This window comes from Rhinolophus hipposideros (genome assembly GCF_964194185.1).
Source record: "Rhinolophus hipposideros genome assembly, chromosome: 9".
Taxonomy (NCBI): Eukaryota; Metazoa; Chordata; class Mammalia; order Chiroptera; family Rhinolophidae; genus Rhinolophus; species Rhinolophus hipposideros.
In genome coordinates this window covers 7547963-7575928 of record NC_138055.1, presented here as the reverse complement: position 1 = coordinate 7575928, position 27966 = coordinate 7547963, and the positions used below count along the sequence as shown (strand labels likewise).

The 27966-nt window shown below is 45.0% G+C and overlaps 1 protein-coding gene across 2 annotated transcripts in view; it reads left to right on the top strand.

The window, feature by feature from the left end:
- GRAP2 (GRB2 related adaptor protein 2) overlaps positions 1-27220 on the top strand; it is a 46498-nt gene extending 19278 nt beyond the window's left edge. The window contains exons 3-8 of one of the 2 annotated variants that reach the window (XM_081058877.1): positions 6028-6119; positions 10155-10274; positions 18954-19122; positions 20792-20980; positions 22196-22318; positions 23003-27220. In XM_081058877.1, the coding sequence (XP_080915003.1) occupies positions 6028-6119; positions 10155-10274; positions 18954-19122; positions 20792-20980; positions 22196-22318; positions 23003-23182 (873 nt within the window). In that variant the 3' untranslated portion in view covers positions 23183-27220. The remainder of the gene's footprint in view (positions 1-6027; positions 6120-10154; positions 10275-18953; positions 19123-20791; positions 20981-22195; positions 22319-23002) is intronic. The other variant, XM_081058878.1, reaches the window with a different exon arrangement.
- Positions 27221-27966: the final 746 nt, after the last annotated feature.

Below are 27966 nucleotides of genomic sequence, written 5' to 3'. Positions count from 1 at the left end.
AGCAGTCCCTTTCTTCTCTACAAGGTATTGTATGACCTTGTGACAGTGTCCTCACTCAAAAGAGGCCAGCAGGGGGCCAACTCCCAACCCTCATCTCCCATTGCAAACAGAACCTAATATCTTCCTTAAGTTTTCCCTATTCCCCAGAAAAGATTAAAAAAAAAAAAAAAGCTTTCCTCAACTCAGCTTCTCAATCCAGCTCCCAATTTTTTTCCTCTCTTTTGTTTCCAGTGTTGGGAAGAGTTCTCTATGCTGGGTGCTTCTATTCCCTGACTTCCTGTTCATTCCACAGTAACCCCCTTGTCACGCAGGGTGTCTTGCTCGCTGCGCCATTTGTCATGCAGGATGTCGGCAGGGTCTCAGCTCCCGCTCCCCACATAAGAACGTAGGACACGGTGAAGCCAAAAAGGAACACCCACGGAGCCATAAGTAGGGGAGTCATCACTATATTCTCACCGGCGGCATCCGCCTCTCTGCAATCCGCTCTTGCTAGCCCCCATTCCTGCTAACGTAGCCACAGCAGTTATATTAGTGGCCAATGGCTTACAGGTTACAGCTGACAGCCAACTAGCCACAGCTGATGGCCATCTGATCACAGTTGATGGCCATTTACTACCCGAGCCAGCACCTTTCTATGTGAGGCCGAGAGCCTGGAAACTGCTTTTTGGGGCTTTGTCCCCACACCCCTGGAATCCCACGTTTACCCTCAACGCTCCCTTAAAGTCCACCAGTGATCTCCTTAGTGTGGACTAGACTGACCCTACTAAAATGCCTGAAGAATGTGACACTGCTAACTGTCCCTCTCCTGCATCTGAAGGGAGCTCCGTCTGTCTGACTCCTGAACACTGTCCTCTGCCCTGAATATTTTTCTTTCATGATATCTCTCAAGAAATCCCCTTCTTTGCTAAAGAGAAGCCTAATGCAATATAAAGGAGCATGGACTTTGGAGCCAGATAAATCTGAGTTTGAATCGCAGCTTACTAGCTGTGTGGCCTCGGGCCAGTCACTTGCCCCCTCTGAGCTTCCATGTCTTCATCTGTAATTGGAAGCTGTATCTACCTTGCAGGGTCATGGAACAGATTAGAGGTAATGGTGCCATCCCAAAGCAGATGCTTAATAAATGGCCACCCGGATATCAGTATTGCTCATTCCTGCTGCCTCTGACTCTTCAGACTATTGCCACAGCCCCTTGACTGACCTCATCACCTCCTGTCTCTTCCTCTTTCAATCATTCTACATACTAGTCTCAGAGGGATCTTTCTAGAAAACAAATCAGATCATGTCACTTCCTTACTCAGAAGCATTCAGTGGTTCCCTATTACCAATTGATTGAAATCTAAGCCATCTGGCTCCAACCCACTGCCCAGCCCCATCATGTGCAGCACCCACGCGCATGCGGGTGCACACACACACACACACCTTTGTGTACTAATGCCCCAGGTCACACTGCAATGCACCATCCTTTCTCAGGCTTTCTCCTATACCCTGAATGCCTTTCTCCCGCACACTCGCCTCTGCCTTAGAACCCTCACCGATCCTCCCCCTCCTTACTGCTCTGGGAAAATTAATCACTCCCTCTTTAGCAATTCCGCAGCATTTCACACACACTTCATTTGAGACACTTGTGATCCGCCTCACATGACAGTCATTTATGGGCAGGCCGAGGCTCCATGCCCTCATGCTCATTGCCCAACTCTCATTGCTGCCCTTATCCCTGGGATCCTGATTGCCACTTATGTGTTGGCCATTTGCCAAAGCTCTGTGGGCGGGGAACTGGTCTGCCTCGGTGTCCAGAACAGCAGAAAGCTGACCGTCCCTGATATGTGGTGAGTGAATGAACGATTGATTCCTCCACTGGTCTGTGAGCTCCTGAGGGCAGAGCCATGCGGGGGTCGTCTTTGCATCTTCCCAGCATCTAACACAAATCATGGCCCCAAACAGGTGCTCTGTACCTCTGTCTTGAATTGTTGAGTTTCTGTTGGGTTGGTGCAAAAGTAATTGCAGTTTAAAGGTTAAAAATAATTGCAGGAGCAGCCCGGTGGCTCAGGTGGTTGGAGCGCCGTGCTCCTAACACCGAAGGCTGCCAGTTCGATTCCCACATAAAAAATAACAATAATAATTGCAAAAACCACAGTTATTTTTGCACCAACCTAACACATGCTCATTAAGAATTCCAACAGAAGGCCAAACCCCTCCTCCTTGTCAAATTCCGTCCATTGCAGCTGTAGCAGAAAGAGAAAAGTAGAGAGGGCCCTGCTGGCCAAGCCTCCCAGAACGCCTGGGTCATGGTGGTTAGTGGGTCTCTACATGTGACTCAACGTCGGTCCCTCCTCCCAGAGCTGAGTAACACACCCCAGGAGCCTCACAATTGTTTTCAAAGCCATCTCTCAACTGACCCAGCAACCCACTCCTGGGATGCTCTTTCGTGTTTGGCCTTGAGTGCTAGAAGACTAAACAGATTTTTTTCATTAGAAGGTACAAAAGCTGTCTGCCCAGCTCAGCACCAACCCATCCCCTTCCAACAGTGAGCTCCCCAGTGTGAAGTCCCCAGTTTATGTATCTTTGTATTCCCAGCACCCGAGTGCAAACAGCAGGTGCTCACTAGGTGCTGATCACAGAATGGTGGACAAAATGGTGGACAGGGAACACATGCCAAATGACTTGATCCCACTTCTTCTGTGAGAGAAACATTTGAAAAGTCAGGAGTCAGGCATTTTGTGTTCGTGTCACAAACCCCTGCACCTGCAGCTACACACAGCACCAGTTGAATTTGTCAGTCATTTTAAAAACTGTCCCTTGATCCAGTCCATTTCTATCTGCTTCTGTAATGCATCTAACTCGACCCTGTTTCTTCCTACTACAACAGTGACCTGAAAACACTAAGAGTTAATCCTACGTAATTATCTTCTTCAGTACTTCAGATTTCTGCTATGCCTCTAAGAGCTGTAATTCCATCCAATTTTTAAATTCTTCCAACCATATATTTTGTCCTCTTCCCACATCTAACTTAGTCTCAGGCCATGTGACCCAGAAATGTATTCACGTAGGCAGCATTGTAAGAACTAAGATACAGTAAAGTGAAGTGTCCAACCTCATGGGTTTAGGCTGAACTCCTTGCTCACGGTTATGTGATGGGTACAAGAGATAGGGGAACCGAATAGATGGAGAGATGAGAACAGGAAGTCTGGGGCCCTGCACCAACAACGGCAGGAGGAAACCACCTCCCTCCAAATACTCTTCTTTGCAGGAGATGGATTTTTTAAACACATCTTTTCTTCTATATCAAATATAGCTCGAAAATTCCCCTTTCTGGGAAAACGATCTCAGGCAGACCCGAGCACCAGGTGGTGAGAAGAAATGGCCGGCATTGTGCAATAATCTTTCAGTTGTCTGAGGAGGTAGATGGGTGTGAGCCACAATTACTAAAATTACAGCTGGTTTCAGGTCAGGCAACCAAGTACAAAGTGTGGTTCTTATCGTGATGAGCCAATTTCCCAACTGCCTCTTTTACCTCATCCCTTCTTACCCTCCTATTTGACATTCGTCGCCCAGGCTAAACTCCAAATTCCCATTGTAACGGGAGAAAGGAATTCCAAAGCCATAATTCCAGGGGAGATGGCATGGAGTGAAATGTCCTCACGTTCTTCATGTAAATAACAGGCACTGGTACTGAGTTTCCTATTTCTTCTGACCCAGATTTTCTGCTCCCCTCTCTCCACTCCCTTCAGCATACACATACCCACACGTTCTCAGTGAAACCAACAGTCAAATTTGATGTTAGAAACTGTAAAGTTTTCTTTTCTCAGCAATTCTAGAACTCAAATATGGGGCACACTTTTATTTCTTCAGAACAAATGATTAAAGTCAAAACATACACATAGAACTCTTTAAAGAACTTATAAAACCCTTCCGTGTCCTTCAGAGCTGGAATCCTCCCTCATAAGAACATCACATTTTACAGAATTATATTTTTGAAAAACGGCGTACACTTTCTGAAAGATTTCCAGTTACCAGGGCTTCTTTGACCCTCCCATCAGCTCTTTGAGGCACTAGCCCATTATTTTTGTCCCCATTTTTCAGATGGTTCTTTGACTTGCCAAAGGTCATACAGCTAGGGACAGGGCCAAGCTAGAAACCAGGTCTTCTCGTTCCAAACTCAACATGCTGTCCCATTCCTTCCACCCCGAGAGGGATATGGGAAATAGGTCATCCTTGCTTCTCAATTACTTAGCTCTCTTTAATTCTCTTCCCATCACTGGGAGAGAGAACCCCAGGAGACCCATGACATCAACTCCACCTGCTTTCAGATGACTCTGAAATCTCAAACCTCTCTGCTGAGTCCAGACACACATTTCCAACTGCTCACTGAGCTTTTCTTCTCAGGCAGTCCCAGGGGCAGCTTGGACTCACCCACGTGCAATCTGAGGCCCATGAGTTTTTCCTCAGACCTGCTCCTGCTCCTGTATTTTCTATTTTGGTAAAGGCATCACCACCCACTCAGTCTCCCAAGCCAGAAATCCAGAGCCCTCCCAGAATCCCCTTTCTCCCTTAGCTCCATGAATAGTCATGAAATCCTGCCCATGTTGCTTCCTGATGTCTCTACACTATGTCATCACCTCTTAACACAGATCCGCTTCATCTCTCACCTGGATACCTACACTCATGTTCCTACAGTGTCTCCCCCAAATTTACCCCTCCAGTCCACCTTCACACTCTGATGCAGCACTGTTTCCTAACTCTAATTCTTATTGTATTATTTCCCTGCTTTAATAGCCACCCATAAATTTCAAGATAAAAATGCAAACTTTTCAACACAGGCCACAAGGCCCAGTGCCTCTGGTTTCTCCCCTCTCTCTACTCCTGGGGCCACGACCTAAACTCCCGCCAGACTGAGGCAGTTTGCTCCCAGAATGCATTGCACTTCCTCATAGCCCAGAAGTACTTCTTTCACCATCACACTTCTCCTGGATAATTCCTGTCATTGCCTGGGCAACCCAGATGGCCTCTCCTCCAGCAGTGTTTCCTATCCATCTTCTGCTTCCCCCTTCTTCATAGCACTTCTGTCAGTTAAGACATTTTCAGGTACAAAAAAACAGAAACTAAAAATGCTTTAAACAAGAACAAAGATTCATTATTTATCATCCGAAGTCTAGAAGTAGGCAGGCTCCTGGATGGCTAATTCCATGGCTCAATGACGTCGTCAGGGTTCTTTCCATCTTTTTGCTCTGCCATCTTCATTTTGAATTATTGTTCGAGTCTATGCCACATAACTTTAAAAACATTCTCGGGGGTGGGGGGTGATGAAATTCTTGTCTTTTAATGGTGAAACATTTTCTGAAATAACCAGAAGCCACATAGAGCCAAATCTGGCAAGTCACATGAGTTATCAAGATAAGTGATAACATTTGGGATCATGGTCAAGGTAGGCTCGTACAGTAACAAGACAGAACTGGTTTTGCCTGTGACCTGACTCTAGAAGAAATTTAGAGAAAGCACTCCAGATATCTTGAATTGTGTCCAAATTGTGAAAATACACGGAGGTGTGAACACAAAGAGTTACTGTTTTCAAACTGGCTCCATTGGATGTTTGAGTTTTAATCTGCTTATTAAAAATAAATAGAACACATTAAATTTTTAAAAGATTCCTGGTTACCTGGCAGAGAAGAAGAAACATGGAGTAGCCACTCTTGTCTTCCCACTATGGCCCAGACAATGAGCTCATGGTGCTGAGATCTGGAACACATGAATTTCCAAAACAGAAAGAGAAGCTCCCCAGTGCTGAGTCTGGGAAGCCACGCCATGGTGGGGTCACATGCGTGGGTGACTCTCGTGAACAGAAATAGCCTGAGGTCTAGAGATGCTAAATCCTAAAGATAACCCTTCTGCTCCCCTATTGCAGCCGCTGTATGGGTTTTTTTGGTGTATTTTCCTCTAATCTAAAAGGGCGTTCCTCACCCTCTAGCCCTTTTCTTTTGTTTCTTGGTGTCCTCCCTATAGTGTCTTTGTCCTTCATTCTCTTCCATGTAGATCTTGAGTAACCAAGAGGAATGGTTCAAGGCAGAGCTTGGAAGCCAAGAAGGATATGTGCCCAAGAATTTTATAGACATCCAGTTTCCTGAGTAAGTATTTCCAGCCGTCTGAGATGGACATACCCCCACATCCTCCTCTTACTTCTTCAGTAGGCGTTAAAATTATCCATGCACACCCAAGATACTGTCAAAAAAACTTGCCTCTGGAGAGGGAACCATGCCGCTGAAGGCAAAGATGGGAGGGAGATTTGCATTTCACTGCATTCTCTTTTGAATTTTATACCATTGCACCTATTTTAAGTTTATAAACTAAAATCATCTATAATTGTAGCCACAGGATTTCTAAGAATTCCAGTGGGGGTGCTGTGGGCCACCCTGCTTCAAGAGCTACTACTTCAAGGCATTTTCCCATTGTCTCCCAACCTACCTTCTATCCTAACTGGGATCCCAAACAGCTCTCGGCCCTAATCAACCATATGGACACTCCCTGACTTTTTAAAACCATGCTGGCAGCAAAGAAAGATGTCAGTGAGAGAAAAGGGGAAATTCCCTTCATAAAGAGGAAGTGAGCAATTGAGATTGAGTCTCGTGGGTCTCAAGAACTGACCACAAGGGTTAGATAGAAATCTAATCTTGTCTGAGCATCAGAAACTAGCCCAAAGAGCAAAGGCTTGCTAGAAAACCAGAGTGGTATTGATGACTCTTGGGGGAGATGCAGCAGCACATCTCATTGTAAACCAGGACTGACCACTGCACCAGCAGAATGACCACTGACCTCAGCTGGGCCCCTGCTGCCCTGTAATCCTCTGGATGACCACATCATACCTTTCCTGCTCCTCAGACCTCCAACCCCTTCCCCCCCACACCCTCAGCCGAAGCGTGGTCTTGCTTCCAGATTTGCTGGGACAGTGGAAGCCACCAGAAAAGCCCCTCCCCACAATCCCCACCTGACTCAGGGCATCCACCCACCTCCTGCAACTGCGCTCAGACTCTGCCTTGCCTGCAGCTGTTAAGGAAAGAACTGTCTATCTGTGCTTCTAGCAGAAATTTTCCCACCTCTGTCTCCCACATCAACTTTCTTTCCCTTTCTGCTCCATCATTCCCATCCACAAACAAAGATGCTGCAAGTTCTCCCATTATTATTGCATTGGTGCAAAAGTAATTGAGGTTTAAAAGGTTAAAAATAATTGCAAAAACCGCAATAATCTTTGCACCAACCTAATACCAAAAATCAAAACCAAAATGCAACAAAAAGTGTCTTGTACCCAAATCCCCTTCTAGCTACCACTCCACTTCTTCAGAAGAATTGTTTATATTCGCTATCTCTAACTCCTCTCCTTCCATTCTCTCCGGAATCCCCAGGACTCCCTCGAACCCTTTTTATTAAGGTCTCAGTGGCTTATTCTCCATCGTCATCTCAGCACGATTTGATGGGGGTGCCTTTCCCTCCCTCCTGCTGACACACTTTCTCTCTCTGGCTTCCGGGACACCCTTCCTCCGGGTTCTCCCACCTCCCTGGCAGCTCCTCCTCCGTCCCCTCTGCTGCTTTCTCCTCCTCTTCCCAACCTCCTTTAGGTTTAGAATATCTCCCTGCCGGTAAGGGCCTCTCTGTCACCATATTTTAAATCCCTCCCCCACTCCCCATCCGTCCTGCTTGTTTTCATTGTCTCCATGGCATTTGTCATCATCTGACATACTATATATTGTAATTATTTTGTTGTTTACTGTGTGCCCCCCACCCCTCCCCAACAGAATGTCAGTTCCATAAGGACAGGAGTTCTTATGTGTCCTGCTCACCACTACATCCCCAGTGCCCAGAAGAGGGCCCAGCACTTAGGAAATATTTAACAAAAGCTGTTGAATGAATGAATGAATGAATGAATGGCTTTGGAATGATATGTAATATTGAAACCCTGACCACTTATGTAATGTGTAGTGTGTGGACATTTTTGTAGTCTTGAAAGAAGTCACTTATCAAATTCCAGTTGAAGGACAAATGTGTATTTTCTAAATAATCCCCTCACTGCTTGCAGCCTCATACGGAATAGTTCCTTTGAGGTATGGCTGCTGTGGAGCGCATCCCATTCATTTTGCCATCCCCATTCTGTTTCCTGCACACGGCATTGCTGTGGTGGTCACTGGTCAGCCCCACTGGGTTGTATGGCAAATACGCTGGGAAGACCTCCAAGCAAGTGACCACCAGAAGCCCTCTGCTCCCAGCCCCTCAGAGCCCAACCTTCCCTGCAGTCCCTGGTCTGGAATAAGGACAGCCCTCCTGCCACACCTGCCAATTCAGGTTCCTAAATTCTAGAGGACACAAGTGAGTTCACACAAAGGAATCACAAGCTGTGGCCCATTGGACATTCACCTTGTAGGGGGAGCACATACTAGCCTTCCAGTGGCAGCAATTAGGGCAGCCACCTTTGGCGCTGAGTGGTTGCAAACATTCGTTTCCCTCTTCTGTGGTTGTGAAAGGTTTCTGGCCTCCTGCCCTGAGGCTGTTAGCCACTGTTTGCCTTGCTCCTATGGAAGTGCAAGGCCCTTTTCTGTTCTAGGTATTTTCTCAGCATCTTTGCCACAGACATTTTCCCCCGCATAACTAACTGGCTGAAGGCAATTTTGCTATTAAAAAAAAAAGATAAATAACTGTTTGACAATTTGAGTTCTTTTTTTCTGGTTTGGTTTCATTCCTGTGTTGATGAATCAGTCAACTGCCATAAAAAAGAGAAAATAACTGGTTGACAGTTTGATTTTGATTTTTTTGTTTGTGTGGTTTCATTTCTCCATTGACGAATCAATCAATTGCCTTCAGCAGACTTAATGCATTTAAGCGAGTTGTCAGTTTGGTTTCATTTCTCCATCAACAAGTTCTCGCAGTTACTCCCGTTTATTTATTATCTATTAATCTTATCTAGCCCTCCTAACCATCTATACAGTGACGAGTAGACGTGGTGGTGGTCTTAAAATAGCTAGAATTTCTTCCAGATGACAATGATTTGCCCCAAGAGTTGGTTTCTTATTTTGAAACACTAATTGAGAGGAGAAAGAGGCCAGGGCCCTCTTTGAGGGCACAGGGTTGAACCCACATTTCCCACAGTACAAAGACAAGTGCTTAGGTACGAACCAACAAAATAAAATCAGTTACCTGTGTGGTATTGCCATGAAGCTACACACATTTTAAATATATTAAAATAAAGTATCTCTGATCATGTTCTTTAACTTGTAGTGATTTTTATCTTTTTTATGGCAAAATTGCCTTACGTGGTGAAAATATTTAGGGCAAAAAAATACTTGTTTCAAAGATAGTTGCTGCAAAGTTGTTTACAGCAAAGACTTACGGTGAAAATACAGACGGCCTTTTTCATACTACGTGCCACCACCTGCAACACTTCTGGAAGCTGTCACCATCACCGCCCCCCTTGAAAGAACAGTTTCTCGTCATTTGCTTCTTTTCCACGATAAAGATTATTTCCAGTGAGGATTTTTGGGGAGGCCCAGGAGCTGGCTGTGTAGACAAGGCTCTCTGGCGCCTGCCAGCCCCGCTCATTTCCAGGTGTGTGTGCAGGGATCCCTGGGTGTCTTGCAGCCTCTGCCCAGCACACTGAGCAGAAAAGCCCTTCTTGCACCACCCACCCAGGGAGCACAGGCCCCTGGGCTGTCGCTCTCCTTCCAGGCGAGGTCTCAGCCTGGGAGCCAGCGGCCAAGGCCCTTCCCAGCTCCACCTGTTTACCCCCCACCCCGTGTCCTCCTGGGACGTGGGGTGTCCCTGCAGTTCTTTTCTAGCAACATCGCTCAGGTAGCTGCCAGCAGGTGGCCACTTCCTGCAGTGAGTCACTCCCACATGGTCCCATTTTGGTGCAGTGGCACATTTCCGTGATTCAGGTTTTCTGAGCTGGAGAGTGACTTCTCCTGGAGGAAAGAACAGAGATGGAGCATCACAGGGAACTCACTTGAAAACTGCCTGGAGCATTTGTTGGGTTCCAAGGCTCCTGGCCCCTTTCTTCTCTTTCTGCTCCCTTCTGAGCAGAGTCCCAGCCTCTCTCATTTGGGTCTTCTATCTTCCACTTTCCCCCTCTAGTCCTCAGGCATCTCACCAAGATCCTCTGGTTTTCTCTCACCTAATAGATGGTTTCACGAAGGCCTCTCACGGCACCAGGCAGAGAACTCACTCATGAGCAAGGAGGTTGGTTTCTTCATCATCCGGGCCAGCCAGAGCTCTCCAGGGGACTTCTCCATCTCTGTCAGGTACTGGCCATTCCCGACACAGTCCTGACCCAGACTGCTAACGCCATGAGGTGACCTGTCGTATATGACCTATTGCTCAGGAGCATGGTGGCCAAGGGGCCCAGGCATCTTATCCACTGTGATGTCATCCATTTCCTTCCCATAACACATGCACATAACACCTTGGTTTGTGCTAAGGAGTACATTCATCTGCCTCTTCCTCTAGTCCAGGTGTTTCTGGAAGGACAGGATTTTTATCTATTTCATCTTTGTGCCTTTAACGGTGCCTTGTACCCAGTAGGTGCTCAGTGAGTATTTGTGGAAGGAAGTGGGGAGGACGAAGGAAGGGAGAACTCCCAATTGTCCACATCCATCTTGGGGTCTAAATCTTAACCTTTTCTTTTGCTACTGATGGATGTCTGAAGAAGAGTCAGAGAAAAATAAAATCCCCAAGTCACTGATGTAGGATACAGATGGAGTTGGAGGTGGCTGCACAAAAAGAAGGACTACCTCAAATGCAGCAAAACTGAGAACAACATAGCAGAGCCGAGGAGGGCTGGAATGGGGGGTCTGTAACAGCACAATCTCAGTAACATGCGGCTCCCGGGAGGAAGTGACTCAATCCAGGCAGAAACATGACACAGCCCCACACTCAGAAGCCCCAAGTCTGAACACACTGCGTGTGGTCAGCGTGTCAAGGGTTGCAAGTCATGTATCAAATATGGTGACCGTAAGTGCAAGAATTAATGCCAATCGCAGTATAGGAAGAGGATGACAACCTGTCCAGTGAAATCTGCTGTCTAGTTGACAGGAAATGCTGGCCTGGATTATTCAATATATTTTGAAAGGCATGAGGCTTGAGTGCTTTAAGTCCATAAATCCAATCTTGGGTAATAAACTGAGGTCACTTTACTATTTAGAAAGAATGGATATTTGAAGGAATAGGTAAGAGGGACTTATGAGGTGTGATCAAAAAATACAGTGAATGTTTAAATTTTTTTTTTTTTTTTTTTTTTTTTTTTTTTTTTTTTTTTTTTTTAATTAATTTTATTGGGGTGACAATTGTTAGTAAATTTACATAGATTTCAGGTGTACAATTCTGTATTACATCGTCTATAAATCCCATTGTGTGTTCACCACCCAGAGTCAGTTCTCCTTCCATCACCATATATTTGATCCCCTTTACCCTCATCACCCACCCCCCACCCCCTTACCCTCTGGTAACCACTAAATTATTGTCTGTGTCTATGAGTTTTTGTTTCTCATTTGTTTGTCTTGTTCTTTTTGGTTTATATACCACATATCAGTGAAATCATAGGGTTCTCTGCTTTTTCTGTCTGACTTATTTCACTTAGCATTATTCTCTCGAGATCCATCCATGTTGTCACAAATGCTCCTATATCATCTTTCCTTAACGCCGAATAGTATTCCATTGTGTATATGTACCACAACTTCTTTATCCATTCATCTATCGAAGGACACTTTGGTTGTTTCCATGTCTTGGCCACCGTAAACAAAGCTGCAATGAACATTGGAGTACACGTGTCTCTGTAGAGAAATGCTTTTATATTTTTGGGGTAGATACCCAGGAGAGCGATTGCTGGGTCATATGGTAATTCTATTCGTAATTTCTTGAGGAACCTCCACACTGCCTTCCATAGCGGCTGCACCAGTCTGCATTCCCACCAACAGTGTATGAGAGTTCCTTTTTCTCCACAGCCTCTCCAACACTTGTTACTATTTGTTTTGTTGATGAAAGCCATTCTGACTGGGGTGAGGTGATATCTCATTGTGGTTTTCATTTGCATTTCTCTGATGATTAGCGATGTTGAGCATTTTTTCATATGTCTATTTGCCATTTGTATATCCTCTTTGGAGAAATGTCTCTTCAGGTCCTCTGTCCATTTTTCAATTGGGTTGTTTGTTTTTTTGTTGTTGAGTTTCATGAGTTCCTTGTATATTTTGGATATTAGCCCCTTATCAGAGGAACTGTTTGCGAAAATCTTCTCCCATTCAGTTGGTTGCCTCATTATTTTGTCAATAGTTTCTTTTGCTGTGCAGAAGCTTTTCAGTTTCATATAATCCCATTTATTTATTTTAGTTTTTACTTCCATTGCCTTTGGAGTCAAATTCATAAAATGCTCTTTGAACCCAAGGTCCATAAGTTTAGTACCTATGTTTTCTTCAATGCAGTTTATTGTGTCAGGTCTTATGCTTAAGTCTTTGATCCATTTTGAATTAATTTTGGTACATGGTGACAGATAGCAGTCCAGTTTCATTCTTTTGCACGTGGCTATCCAATTCTGCCAGCACCATTTATTGAAGAGGCTGTCTTTTCTCCATTGTATGTTTTTAGCTTCTTTGTCAAAAATTATCTGTCCATATTTATGTGGTTTTATTTCTGGGTTCTCAATTCTATTCCATTGGTCTATGAGTCTGTTTTTCCGCCAATACCAAGCTGTTTTGATTATTGTAGCCCTGTAGTACAAGGAAAAATCAGGGAGTGTGATACCTCCAGTATTGTTCTTTTTTTTTAATATTGCTTTGGCTATTCGGGGTCTTTTGTGGTTCCAAACAAATCTGATGATTTTTTGTTCTATTTCTTTAAAAAATGCCATTGGGATTTTAATGGGGATTGCATTAAATCTGTATATGGCTTTGGGTAATATGGCCATTTTAACGATGTTGATTCTTCCAATCCATGAGCACGGAATGTCTTTCCATTTCTTTGTGTCTTCTTCAATTTCTTTCAAAAATGTCTTATAGTTTTCAGCATATAAATCCTTCACATCCTTGGTTAAGTTTATTCCTAGGTATTTTATTCTTTTTGCTGCAATTGCAAAAGGAATTGTTTTTTCTATCTCTTTTTCTGAGATTTCATTGTTGGTATATAGGAAAGCAATGGACTTTTGTACGTTGATTTTGTAGCCAGCAACTTTACTATATTCATTGATTGTTTCTAATAGCTTTTTGGTGGAGTCTTTAGGGTTTTCTATGTATAGCATCATGTCATCTGCAAAGAGTGACAATTTAACTTCTTCATTCCCAATTTGGATGCCTTTTATTTCTTTCTCTTGCCTGATAGCTCTGGCGAGGACTTCCAACACTATGTTGAAAAGCAGAGGTGATAGGGGACAACCTTGTCGTGTTCCTGAACGTAGAGCAAAGGGCTTCAGCTTTTCACCATTAATTATGAGGTTAGCTGAGGGCTTGTCGTATATGGCCTTTATTATGTTGAGGTATTTTCCTTCTATACCAATTTTAGTAAGTGTTTTAATCATAAATGGATGTTGTATCTTATCAAATGCTTTTTCTGCATCAATTGATAGAATCATATGGTTTTTGTCCTTTATTTTGTTTATGTGATGTATCACATTGATGGATTTGCGAATGTTGAACCATCCTTGTGCCCCGGGGATGAACCCCACTTGGTCGTGATGAATAATCTTTTTAATGCATTGTTGTATTCGATTTGCTAGAATTTTGTTTAGGATTTTAGCATCTGTATTCATCAGAGATATAGGTCTGTAGTTTTCTTTTTTTGTGTTGTCCTTACCAGGTTTTGGTATCAGGGTAATGTTGGCCTCATAAAATGAGTTAGGGAGTACTGACTCTTCTTCAATTTTTTGGAAGAGTTTGAGCAGGATTGGTATTAGATCCTCTTTGAAGGTTTGGTAGAATTCACTGGTGAAGCCATCTGGTCCAGGAGTTTTGCTTTTGGGAAGGTTTTTGATGACTGATTCAATTTCGTTACTGGTGATCGGCCAGTTTAGATTTTCCACTTCTTCTCGGTTCAGCCTTGGAAGGCTATATGTTTCTAAGAACTTGTCCATTTCTTCTAAGTTATTAAATTTGGTGGCATATAGTCCTTCATAGTATTCTTGGATAATCCTTTGTATTTCTGTGGTGTCCGTGATAACTTCCCCTTTTTCATTTCTGATTTTGTTAATTAGTGTCTTGTCTCTTTTTATCTTAGTGAGTCTAGCCAAGGGTTTGTCGATTTTGTTAATCTTTTCAAAGAACCAGCTTTTTGTCACATTAATTTTTTCTATTGTCTTTTTGTTCTCTATTTCATTTAGTTCTGCTCTGATTTTTGTTATTTCCTTTCTTCTGCTGACCTTGGGTTTCGCTTGTTCTTCTTTTTCTAGTTTTTTAAGGTGTAACATGAGGTTATTTATTTGGGATTTTTCTTGTTTCTTGAGATAGGCCTGTAATGATATAAATTTCCCTCTTAAAACTGCTTTCGCGGCATCCCAAAAATTTTGGTAGGATGTATTTTCATTGTCATTTGTTTCTATGTATCTTTTGAGCTCTCCTCTAATTTCTTCTTTGACCCAGTCCTTCTTTAAAAGTATGTTGTTTAATCTCCATGTATTTGTGTTTTTTCCTGCTTTCTTTTTGCAGTTGATATCCAATTTCAAAGCTTTGTGATCAGAGAATATGCTTGGTATGATTTCAATCTTCTTAAATTTGCTGAGGCTGATTTTGTGTCCCAATATATGGTCTATCCTTGAGAATGTTCCATGTACACTAGAAAAGAATGTATAGTCTGATGTTTTAGGATGAAGTGCTCTATATATGTCAATTATGTCCAATTCATCTAATGTGTCATTTAGGGCTGCGATTTCGTTATTTATCTTCTGTTTGGATGATCTATCCATAGCTGTCAATGATGTATTTAAGTCCCCTAGTATAATTGTGTTTTGGTCAATTTCTCCCTTTAGTTCTGTTAGTAGTTGCTTGGTATATTTCGGTGCTCCCTGATTGGGGGCATAAATATTGATGACTGTTATGTCTTCTTGTTGTATAGTCCCCTTTACCATTATGAAATGTCCATCTTTGTCTCTTGTTATCTTTTTCACCCTGAAGTCTGTTTCATCGGAAATCATTATGGCTACACCGGATTTTTTCTGGGTACCATTTGCTTGAAGTGTCAATTTCCACCCTTTCACTTTGAGTCTATGCTTGTCCTTGTAGCTGAGATGTGTCTCTTGTAGGCAGCATATGGTTGGGTTTAGTTTTTTGATCCAATCTGCTACTCTGTGTCTCTTTATTGGTGAGTTCAGTCCATTTACATTTAGGGTGATTATTGATATGTGAGGATTTCCTGTCATTCTGTCTTTAGTTTTCTGGTAAGGCTGTGTCTCCATTGTTTCTTTGCCTTTTTGTTGTTGTCTGTTATTTCTGTGTGGTAGTATTCTATGATGTTTCGCTCTGTTTCTTCTTTTATTACAGTATATATTTCAGATTTGGATGTTTTTTGAGTGGTTACCCTTGAGTTTAGAATGTTTAAATTTTAAAAAATTTATTACAGTAAAAGACACATTGCCATTATCCCCCTCAAAATAGTTCCCCTCGCTTCAAACTCACTTATCCCATCGTTCTTGCTACTTTCTGAAGCAGTTCTGAAAGTCCTCTTTCATGAATGTCTTTAGTTATACTGGTATGGCTGCCTCGATGTCCTGAATTATTTTGACTTTGGGGAAGAGCCAGCAGTTGCACGATGCCAGATCCAGTAAATAAGGTGAATGAGGAAACACCGTCAAGTTTTTATTTGGCAGAAATTGCCATACTAGAAGCAATGTGTGACATGGAGCATTGTCATGATGGAGGATGAAACTGTTTGCCCATTTCTATGCACATCATTTCTTCACTTGATCTTAGCCAAAAGGCCGAGAAGCGATTCATTTCTTAAATGCTCTAATAAGCTCTTATGCTACTCAGAGTTCACCGTAATGTTCCTGGGTACAAACTCAGCTCACACAATTCAATCAATGTCAAAAAAAACACAATTAACATCACCTTGATGTTAGATCTTGATTGGCGCACTTTTTTCGCACAAGGAGAACTGGGTGATTTCCACTGAGAACTCTGAACTTTGGTCTCAGGATCACAACCATAGACCCAAGTTTCATCTCCCAGGATGACATTAAAAAGCTGGAATCTGAAGCGGCACGATCGTGCAACTCCAATGAAATTGACAAACACTGTTGCTCTTGTTCGACAGTCAAAATACGTGGAGCAAATTTCACACTCACCTCATGTTCAAATCTGTTAAAATGTTTTGAACGGAACGGTAAGAAATGTTCAGATCCTCAGAAATTTCTCTAATAGTCAATCGTCTGTTTGATCGAATCATTTTGCTTACTCTTTCAACATTATTTTGGGTTTTTAATGTTGAAGGACGTCCCAATCTCTCCTAGTCTTCAGTTGATTCACAACCATTATGAAATCATTCGAACCACGTGTAAACCATCTTCATGGTCACTGCAGCATCACCATAAACTAATTTTTAACATTTTGTGTGTTTCTTTAGCACCTTTTTGCAGTTTGGAACAAAATTTCATGTTAATGCATTGTTCGTGATCCATGATTTACGACACACTTTAAAACACACCTTCTTTCAACCGTAGCTCACACCCGACTGACTGCACGGGACAAGTTGAAACTTGTTATACACAGTTACTAAGGTTCGATGTGCTGCTCCCTGTATTGAAGATCCCTGCCTTTCCCTTGGATGGCACTTGGCAGTAGTGTTCATCGTATTTTTTTCTTGTACCTCATAAAATAATGGGTCAACCATTTAGATGTGTGTGAGCCTCTAATGTGCCCAAAAATTGCTTGGTCTCGCAGTCTTGCTTAAACTCTTGATTTTCCTTAACTAAAACTTTCTTCTTCACAGCTTGGGCATTGATAAATTTCAGCTCAGGCCATTATTGATGTGTCACAGATTCTAAGCTTGTTAGGTCTTAATCAATGCAATTTTGCTCTGTTAATAAATCTTACAAGTCAAACCTATTTCTTAAGGGCCCTGATCATAGATGGGACCAAGTGAATTGTTAGATTGAGGGGCATCCGTTGGTGCCTTTTGTTTGCATGAAATTGACTCTGGCCTTTTCAGCTAGGAACTATGGTTTATATTTCCTCAATTGAAATGAATTCTATAAAAGTCAGCCTTGACTTCTGCCAAAGTCTTCCCCTGCTATTGAGGCAATGCAGCTTCTCATTATGGTGATTATTACCATTAATTGTTGTTACATCTTCTGCAGAAATATAGTATAATGTATTCCAGAGCAAAATCACTTTTATTTATTTATGCATCTGCTTTCTGTCCTGAGCACAGATAATTAAGAGCTAATTGTAGTTCTATCACTTAGCATTTGTTAAGGGTCTGAAACACTAGACCTTCGCATCTGGAGACCTGAGCTGTATCCTTTTCTCTGCCCCTCTCAGAACACTCTCCCTCCACTGGCCCAGATGACCAACTGCAACCCTAGCATCCATCCTCTCAGCTCGCGAGAGTGAAAGGGTTAGTGTTTCTCACTCTGAGTTCTTTGACCCAGAGTCAGTGGATGAATAATGACACCACAAGGATATTTCCTCCTTCTCACCCAGATGTGAGGGGAATGACTGTGAGTTGAGCCATGTGGTGTTAGAGTGAAGAAAACATCTGTTAATGGCCAAAACCAAGGGGAAGGCTGTGCAGTGATTGCCAAGTGTCAGTTACTACCCCAGAGCGCCCAGCAGAGGTGACCACATGGGTTCACCTGACCATGAGCAGAGTCCACCGTATAAGATGAGACTGAAGACCAGAATTCCTGTCCCCTCTGAACATGGACCACGGAGTCCATCCCTAAGAAACCTCCTTCAGCGGTATCTTTATTCTCCAACACTTTAAATTTCTGACTTTTCTGCTGGATCGGACAATTGGTACCATTAGTGTCAGTTAATTTTTCAATATAAATGTATGTCCATTTGACAAATAAACTTGAAATCTGAAAAACAGTGAGTTGGTGAGGAAGAAAGACTGAAGCTATTAGTAAAGGTCCCGTCCCTTTCCTGATGAAAAAATATCCAGTCTCTCTAATCCTGGTCTAAATGTACCCCATCATTTGTGAGTCCAGCTAGTGTCAAAATGTGCTGACCTAAAAGAAGTTAGCATGTGTACATGGTGTGACAGGCCCAGCTCACTAGGCTGGAATCAGACTAGCTCTTGCCTCAGCTCTGCCATTCACTGACGGTGACCTTGACCAAGCACTCTATCTTTCTGAACTTTGGCGTCCTCAGCTGTAACAGAGACATAAAGCTAAACAATTTCTGAGATCCTTTCCAATTAAAATTCTACAATTCTATACAACACTTCTCCACCCCAAAAGCTCCAAATGCTTTGCAACCTTATTTATGCAAAACATAAACCAAGACCAAGAGCTCTCCCTTATGTAGAGAACAAAGTATGACAAGTTTCTCAAAGTAGTGTCTTACTGTCCAGAGTTAGTTTAGGGGCTTGAAGGAGCTGGTGCAAAGTATTCCTGATAACAGAAAGATAACGAGGGCTTGAAAAGCTCCTCTCCGCTGGGTCTTAGCAGAGGTCTTAGCATAGGATAGGACTCGGGTTGCCACATTTCAAATAAACATTGTAAAAGGTCCTTGACGTCTCGTCTTTAAAGAACTTGGAACATTTTCTCCTTGTAAAAGGTCGGCTCCCTCTAGTACAGCCTGTGTCCCCAGCAGTCCTTCCTGAATCTCCCCTTGGAGCTTGACTGGGCCCCCCACCTGGGTAACCAGGTTTTGGGGAGCCAGCCACCCACATCTCCATGTCCTGCCCTAACAGAACTCGGGCAGCCCTTGGGCGCAATCAGCCCTGGGTGCGGGGACATGGTCACCACGTAACACCCAGTTTGGATTTGCCTTGATCTCTAGGCACGAGGATGACGTTCAGCACTTCAAGGTCATGAGGGATAACAAGGGTAATTACTTCCTGTGGACGGAGAAGTTTCCATCGCTCAATAAGCTGGTGGACTACTACAGGACGACTTCCATCTCCAAACAGAAGCAGATCTTCCTGAGGGATAGAACCCAAGAGGATCAGGTACCCTTCAGATCCCGCTCAGCCCAATCTAGAGATCCAAGGCAGCTGGCGTCCTACCTGGGCCACCAGGATGAGGCATTGATGGGCAGATCCTTCCTCTGAGGATTCCGAAAGGCAGAATACCTCTGAGGTCAGATCTCCGGCTTTGTGACTTTGGAAAGTTCTCCAAGCCTCCGTTTCCTCAACCATTAAGTCAGGACGATAGTGAGCGCTACCTCATAGAGTGGTTGTGAAGGTTAGAAAGGTAATGTGTCCTCTTCCCTTAATCATTCCTGATGACACTGCGGGCACTCAGTGCATAGTCGCTCTTATGTGGACGCCGTTATTTCGTTACTCACAGACATTACTACATCATAGTTTTGGCCCAGCTAGAGCTTTGTGACAGGGTTTAGGGTCGGGAGAGGTATTGGAGGAGAAAATTAGCCATGGAATTCTTGCTCTTAGAACAATTTGGAATATAGAGTATTGTTTTCACAGACAATGCATCCAACAGACCTGGCTTTAAATCCTGACTTTATTGCTAACTGTCCTTTTTACTTAGCCCAGTTAAGAATGCCACAGCATCTAGTCCATAGTAGGCACAAAGAAAATATTAACTTGCCTCTGTAAACCAATACACACACACACAGACACACACACACACACATACATAATTTATAAAATATTTTTCAAAGGAAATAACATGGTTATAAGAGACAGGTATTATAGGAGGAAGCATTGACAAGAATAGTTGAAATCCCAGGAACAGGTTATCTGAAAAGGCATTGGAACTTTCAAAGCAACACTTGCTTTGGGGAAATAAAGAAAACGATCCCTTTCAAGTAATCACCTGATTTTAAGCCTGAGAAGTTACAGTCAAAGGAGAGAGGGGGTTCCTGCCAAGTGCTCACAAAAATTCAGAAAGAAAAACAAAGGTTAACCAAAATCTTGTGAATTATTTTAACCGGGAAATGGACAGAGGTATTATTAATAATCTACCAAGATGTGTATGCAGAGATTAGAAACGCAACATAAAACTGCATTGAACTGGATTAAATGAGCTCATGTCTGTAAAATGCTTAAAACAGTGCCTGGCATATGCTAAGCCCAGGGCCCTCTGTAATTGCTAAATAAAAGTGACTAGAAGTATCTCTAATTCATGAGGTTGTAGCATTAGGAAGAAGGCCTTACTCCTCCCAATGTGCCCAGCGCAGGCCTGGTTTCCATGGCTGCAAGAGTGTTGTGTTTAGGTCTCTACCACCAGGCTATAAATGACAGTTCAGAATCATGCAAAGTCAATAGCAGAGCTTATCTGGAGGGTAGGATGTCCAGCGGTGTGGCAATATGAGATAAGGAGTGGTGGCATTGTGTCAGTAAAATAGAACATTTAAACTTGATTACACTGAGAAAAACAAGCCCACTAGGAATAGACTAAATGGGTGCCACATGGAAAGTGTCAGTCTGTGAACCAGAGAGCTGACATCCCCAAACTCGAAGAATCTGAGAATGCAGAGACCGCTTCTGAAAACATGAGCATCTGAGCATTGGTTCTCCTTAAGCTGCCCCTCACTCTTCTTCACCTGTTTCTTGGCTGTCATGAGCAAAGTCTGGGAACAGCTGCCTGAAAGGTGGGGTAGGGAGAGAAGATGCAGGAGGATGCTGGGTCTGCATCATTGTTGTTCTCTCCCAGGGTCGCCGGGGCAACAGCCTGGACCGGAGACCCCCAGGAGGCCCACACCTCAGTGGGGCTGCAGGAGAAGAAATCCGGCCTTTGATGAACCGCAAGCTGTCAGACCACCCACCGCAGGCTCCCTCGCAGTACCCCCCTGCTCCCCCACCGTCACAGCAGCGGTACCTGCAGCATCACCATTTTCATCAGGTCTCTGGAAAACATGAAGCGGGGCTCAGTGAGGTGGGGAGGAGGTCCTTCTCTCTTCCAAGGCTCAGGCCATCTTGTCCCCACTGCCACTTAGAGTGTGAAAACTCCCCACAGTGCTGGAAACAACCATAGCAAATAAGCCCTGAGGATCTTTGTATTCCCCCCACTGTTGGGCGGGGGGAGGAACAGCCCAGGCCTGGCCCATCCTCATCAGGTCTCACTGAGTCCGGAAAGGAGGTCCTGGGCCCCCCAAGTGGCAGAAATATGATATGGAAACTGCTCTGGCAAAGAAGCCTCTGTGAATCCAATGGGTCCCTGCCTGAATACACACACACACACACACACAACACACACACACTCTCTCTTACCCTGAGCACTCAGTGAACAAATGCTTCATTTTCCTCTCGGCATGATTTCAAATCTATTCATGCTTCTTAACCCACCTAGCTGTCCAGATCCACAAGAAAAAAAGGATTAACACTTCCAATGGAGCCTTATTTATGTATTTATTTATTTATTCCTTCCCCCTCGCCTTGTTCTAGATGGGATTTTAGGTGGCTTACTGAGATGGACAATACAGCCAGATAACATTGTTCCTAAATTCCTTAGCAGGGCATACAAAGGTCTTTGTGAGCTGCCCATATCTGTTTCCCCAGCTTCATCTCCTGCTACCTCCCTCTACGCCCCACACATCCAGCAACCGGAATGGTATATTGTGTTTTCTCCCATGTCTTTGAGGCTTTTTATATGCTGTCCCCTCTACCCTTTCTTGGCCGATCCTACTCGCCGTTTAAGCTGGAGATTTAGCATCACCTCCTCTATGAAGCTTTCCCTGATTACCCCGGCAGACTTAGACACTCTGCTCTCTGCTCACTTACCACTTAAATGTGCATGGTTTCTTCTCTAAACTGATGTTCCCTGAAGACAGAGACCTTCTCTTTCCAACCACATTTCCCCAGTGCTTAGGACGGTACTAGACACATGGTAGGTGCCTGATAAATATTTCTTGATTGAATAAATGAAATCTGGCATCATCTTTGCTTTCAGAATCTAAGGTCCCTTTGTCAACCTTTCCCTCATCTAGGGTTTATTGTCATCATCAGCAAATATTCTTGCAACATTGGCTGTCTATGTATCCAAGCAAGGCACTGGGGTAGCCTGTGAGGAATGCTTCTGGCAACATGATGACGGGGTTTCTGTTGCATCTGTTTCTAGGAACGCCGTGGAGGCAGCCTGGACATAAATGACGGGCACTGTGGCATGGGCATGGGCAGCGAAATGAATGCCACCCTCATGCACCGGAGACACACAGACCCAGTACAACTCCAAGTGGCCGGGGTACGTGCACTGTCCCTCTCTGGGCTCAGTGGAGGAGGCAAGATGGGCGGTTAGAGGAACGGTCCTCCAGGAGACACGTCAAACTGCACAGAGCTCAAATAGAGGTTGTGGGAACCCAGCCAGTGACGGTGGGGGGAGAGTTCCGGGGTGGAGCTGATCCCAGCTTAGCACCATCCGGTCAGTCGTTCTCAGTTTGGCCATTGGCCTTGCCCTGTGCTTCTCATATTTCTTGGCTTTGGTTCCAGCAGAGGGCGATCTGTTGCCTTTATCACCGAGCTCATCTTGACTAGCACCAAGGGCTATTAGTTTGGGCATACTGCCATTCTGCCTGTCACTTGAGGAAAATAAAAAGACCACCTATTGAAGTAGGGAGAGTAATTCTCAAGGATTCTCTTGGGGCCTTGGGGGACGACATCTCTGTCAGCCAAAGTCCTGTGTCTCCAAGGTGATGGCTGAGTTCCGATAGCTTCATGCTCAGGGCTACGCATCCAGTCTGCTTTCAGTTGCAACAAGGGCTTGAAATGTGTCTGGAGAGCCACACGTCAGCCTTCAGGGCAGGCTGCTTACGGAGGACTTTGTCTTGATGCCAAAGCCAGCAGAGGCTCTTCTATGTGGACATGGCTCAAAAGGCCAGCCCGGTTCACGCCCAGCTCAGCAGGACCCCTCTGTGTTTTCCCCCAACAGCGTGTGCGGTGGGCCCGGGCGCTGTATGACTTCGAGGCCCTCGAGGATGACGAGCTAGGATTCCGCTGTGGAGAGGTGGTCGAGGTCTTGGACAGCTCCAACCCATCTTGGTGGACTGGCCGCCTACACAACAAACTGGGCCTCTTCCCTGCCAACTATGTGGCCCCCATGATCCGATGAAGCCCATCTGGAGGGGTCAGAGGCTTTCGTCTGAAGCTGCCTGCAGAAAGGGAGCAAGGAAGAAAAGCTGGAACTACATCTGCATACGTGTGTGTATACTGTACACTGCATATGCCTATGTATGCACACATTTTATAATAGTAATTTATTGGCAATTTAGTTGGTAAATAGGTTGATATGAAAGGAACTCAGGTAGAGGACTATATTCCTACCAGTGTTTGTGCTCCCCATGGCGGGCGTGCCGAAGGTGGTGGGGAGTTGGGAGTGGGGGCAAAGAAATGAAACTGAAATTCTTCCCGTCCTTAAGATGACGCCACTTCCTCCACGTCTTGGGAATTTTCACTGAGGAGCCTGGCAGAGACCCACACTGTGGCGTGGGTAGTCAGCAGGGTGGAGTCGGACTTGGTGGGGCATGTCCTGCTTACCTGCGAGCCCCACTCACCTGGAGGGTTTGCAGGGCGGCTTCCTGCTTGTTCTCCAAGGGTGAGTACTGCTGGGCCAGACTCAAGGTGCAGCTGCACAAGTCTGAGCTGGAGGGTTAGGGCGTCAGGGCAGGACTGGAGCACATGTGTCCCGAGGCCTGGGTAAGACTAGCCTCCCGTTGGTGCTCAGCCAAGACCTTCATCTCCCTCAAATGAATACTCTTCAGTTAACTCTTTGTGTGGCCAACGTGGACAAACCGAGACATGGAGGAGCGACGCACCGGGGAGCGGAGGCATTTTCCACAAATCTCCGTCTGGCGTACTTGGGTGTAACCTCTGTGCCCCTGGCTACCAAGAAAGCAGCATCCTAGATCTTGTAAAGTGCTTGCAGAAGCCCTGGCTGAGAATGATGGATGTTGTTCTGTGGTTACAGGGGGTCTCTTCAGGGCACTGTTTGTTTTCCCTCTCAGTTTTCTGCCTTGCCCAGTGGCACAGAGACAAGCCCAACCCACGAGAGCATTGACTAGTGATTGGCTGACTGGTTGGTTGACTGATTGAACATGACCCTGAGTGGGCCCTGGCTTGCAGATGAGCTTCCTGTTCCCCTGACTGTTGGACCCCTGCTGGCACCTTCCCCACCACCACCAAGAGCTGCACCTGGGGAGAGGAACCCCACTGCCACTGTCTCTCCTCACCCCTCAAAATAGAATTATGTTTCCTAGTACTCGGCTGGGGGCGTGAAGCACAGACCAGCATGGCTGGGAGAAGGGACACTGGAGAAGAAAGCTCAGTGTTATAGGGAAAACTGGGGTACACATGTCTGCACTGACGGCAACTAGAAAGTGTGTTCGTGGGGGTGGGGCTGTACTCTGAGACAAAAGAAAGGGTTGGGGTGAAAGTGTTAGTGAGGGAGCATGGAGGATGAATGGGCGTCTGTTTCTTACTTATTCCCCAACCCTTCCTGCTCTAAGGAGGGACGAGGCGGCCATTGTCAAATGTGATACAAGAAGAACAGTTTGTGACTCAGGAGTAACTGTTGGTGTGATGTAGGCTGTGTCTCTTTGACTCTGAATTCTACAATTCTCTGATCCCTACATCGCCTTTAGAGAAAAAACACGGAAGAAGAGTCTCTGCGGTCGGTCTTGAGAGAGAAGAGAAAATAGCCTGAGAGAAGCAGGGAGAGCCGAGCGTGAGTGAGGAGGTCTCGCAGCTGCTGACAATGAAAGCACTGGAAGGAAAAGGTGGCAAAGACATTTCAAAAGACTGAAGGAACAGCATGAGAGGCACACAGGGAGGGAAAGAGAGCAAGAGGTTAAGTGGGACAGGTGAGAAAGACGCTGGAATCAGTGGGCAGAAAAGGTGCAGGGAGGAGAGGCAGGTGGGGAGGAGGAATTAAAGCAGAGAAATGACCACCATGGAAGGCAGGGGGCAGTCACCACAGGAATGAAGGTAAGAGAACAAAGGCAAAGGGGACTGAGTAAGCTATTTTGGTGCTAGGTAATGTGAACATGTTACAGTCAATAAAAGCCAAAAGTAATGTTTGATTTTACAGTATTTACAAACCATATGCTTTAAACAACCCACAGACTTCATCCATTTGTCTGATTATGTGGGAGGACCAGCCCAGCGAAGATAGATCAAAATGATTAGGTTCTGGCCTGGATTTCGTGCCTTGAAACCCTTCTCAAGAAAGCAGTAATAAAACAAGGGCCCTTGTTTTGCCAGGTTGTGCCTGGTGTCTGTCACACACCCCTCAGGTGGGCGTAGGGGTCACTGGCCTACAGAGCCTGACCACGCAGTGCGGGCAGAGTTTTCAGAGCCCCTGGAACTGGACCTTCTGTTCCACCGGAGGCCATTGTGGCAGTATTTTTAATTGAGGTGCAAAAACAGCCTGCTCATCATGCAGCTACGTTCAGAAGGAAGAAAGAGTCTCTCTAACCACCCAGGGAAAAGGACCCTTAGAGACCAAGCTAAGAGGACAAGGACCAAACAGCATGCTGTGGGGAGGGGACACTGACTCTCCTTGGCTCTGATGCTGCCTAGGGGTGTCCCTGGGGAGTGCTTTCCACCTGACTGACAGCCTTTCAGCCCCAGGAGTGTGTCCACCCAGGTTGTATGGCCTCTGACCAGCCATACAACCAGGAAACAGCATGTCGTCTCTGAATTGGGCTACAACGCCCTGTGTGACGGGATCAGGGAACTTCCAGAGAAAATCCAGTTCCTGTTGGACCAGTTAGTTTCCCCAACCACTTGCTGAGGCTCGCTTCATTTCAAATACCTGGCACCTGCCACTGCTCACCCACTTTTAGATGGCCCTAGGGTGCTTCTCAAAATAAACATGCCTCTGAATAGCCTGGAGAGTGCATTACAATGCAGGTCCTGATGCAATCCTGCATTTCTACCAAGTCCTGAATTTACGTTGCTGGGTCCACAGACCACTCTTTGAGTAGCAAGGGCAATGAACTTGGCAGTGAGCTAAACAAGTGCAAAAATTGAACTGGATCCCTTTTAAGAGATTTTCAGGCATCTTTCTTTGTTGCTAACAAATAAATCACTTGGGCTGTGAGACAGATATGATTCAGAACTGTCATTATGACATCATTCATGTTTGGCAGCCCAGGTGACTTACTAGTTTAGCATCTTTATTTCCATCAAGAATCGAGAAACGTTAGGGAGAGAGGCATTCAGATGAAATACAAACAGGGATTTCCTAATAGAAATTATTTTAAACATGAGCAGAGATTACTGAAGAAGTTGTGAAAGCTTTCTCAAGAAATCCTTAAACATAAAATTGATTCCTATCAAGGTTGGTCCTGCTGGGAGACAGGGCAATAGCCCATGTGACATCATTAGACCTCAGCAAAACAGGCCATATGGGGGACATATTGGCATGGTCAAAATATTTGCCGTTTGTCTTATCTAAACTTAACACTTCAATCTATCTATCATCTATCTATCTATCTATCTATCTATCTATCTATCTATCTATCTATCTATAGTTATATCAACCTAGCCTCCATGTATCTTTTAAATACGTCTCAGGTTCCTCCACTTCTCTCCATCACCACAGCCATGCCAGCAATATCTCTCCCCTAGGTGACTGAATTAGGCTCCCCACTTGTCTCCCTACAGGCGCTCTTGTGCCCACCCCATTCTCCACATAGACGCCAGTACAATCTTTGTAAAACATGAATCTGATCGCATCACTCCCCTGCCTGCTGCACTTAGGGTTGAATGTTAAGTCCTCATGTGGCCCTGTGAGGTCTGGTCCCCCCTCTCTAGCTTCCTCTTGTGCCTCTCCCTTCCTTGCTTTCATGTCCCTGTCCCTCGGGCCTTCCGTCAGCCTCTAGCTGGCCAAGGATCTGTCCCCAAGTCCTTCGCACCGGCTGTTCCCTCTATCTGGAGTGCATATCCCCTGCTGTTCACCTAGCTAAGCCCTATGCATCTCCAGGTCTCAAACCATCACTTTCTCAAATTGTCCTTTCCTGACCCTTAATCTAAAATAATCCTTCCCATTAGACCATCTCCTGGTTGCGGTGCTTTTCCTGAATGGCACATGCACAGATGATGGCACTGGACTGATTTGTGTGACTGTTAGACTGGAAGCTCCCTGGGGGCAGGGACCACCTCTGTTTTGTAAACTGTTGTATGCCCAGCATCTGGCACTGTGCGTGGCATACAGAGGCTCAATAAATATTTGTTTAATGAGTAAACAAGTGACACCTGCCTCATGTCACCTCTCATTCATTCTATAACCCAGATGTCCCCAGCTTTATAGACCTGTAGGAGCAAACAAAGTGATATTAACATCAATGCCCAAGTTACAGTAGCTTGTAGCCACTTACCCTCCAAATCTCCTCCAGTTACTTCTGAGAGTCCTAGACACGGAGGCTGGTATTGCTCACGTGTTTAAACCCTGGTCTCCTGTGTCTCCTACTCTGGCCCCAAACATCCCCTCCTGGCAATGTCTTTCCTGATGCTGTGGATCCACTGTGCATTGCACTTGTCTGCTGGTGAAATGGCCCGATCCTTCAGGAAACTACTTCTGCCCTGCAGTCCATGTGGCAAGGGGGTTGGAGAAGGGCCTGCATCCAATTCTGAGTAGCCTTTGTCCCCGCGCCCCAGAGAGGCACTGCTTGGTACCAGGGTCCCTCACAGTCTTCCATGATCACAGCTTGTTCCCTTCTCACCGGAGCCACGAGACAGGACAGGAGATGCCACCTTCCACTCTATCTATCTCATGTTTCTCTCCCTATTGCCCTCCCCCTTTCCAAAAAAGAATCGCCCCTGCACCTTTTCATCCATGCAATAGACACCACCTAGGGTCCTAGGGGATATGCGCCCAGTTGTGCAATCTGGGCC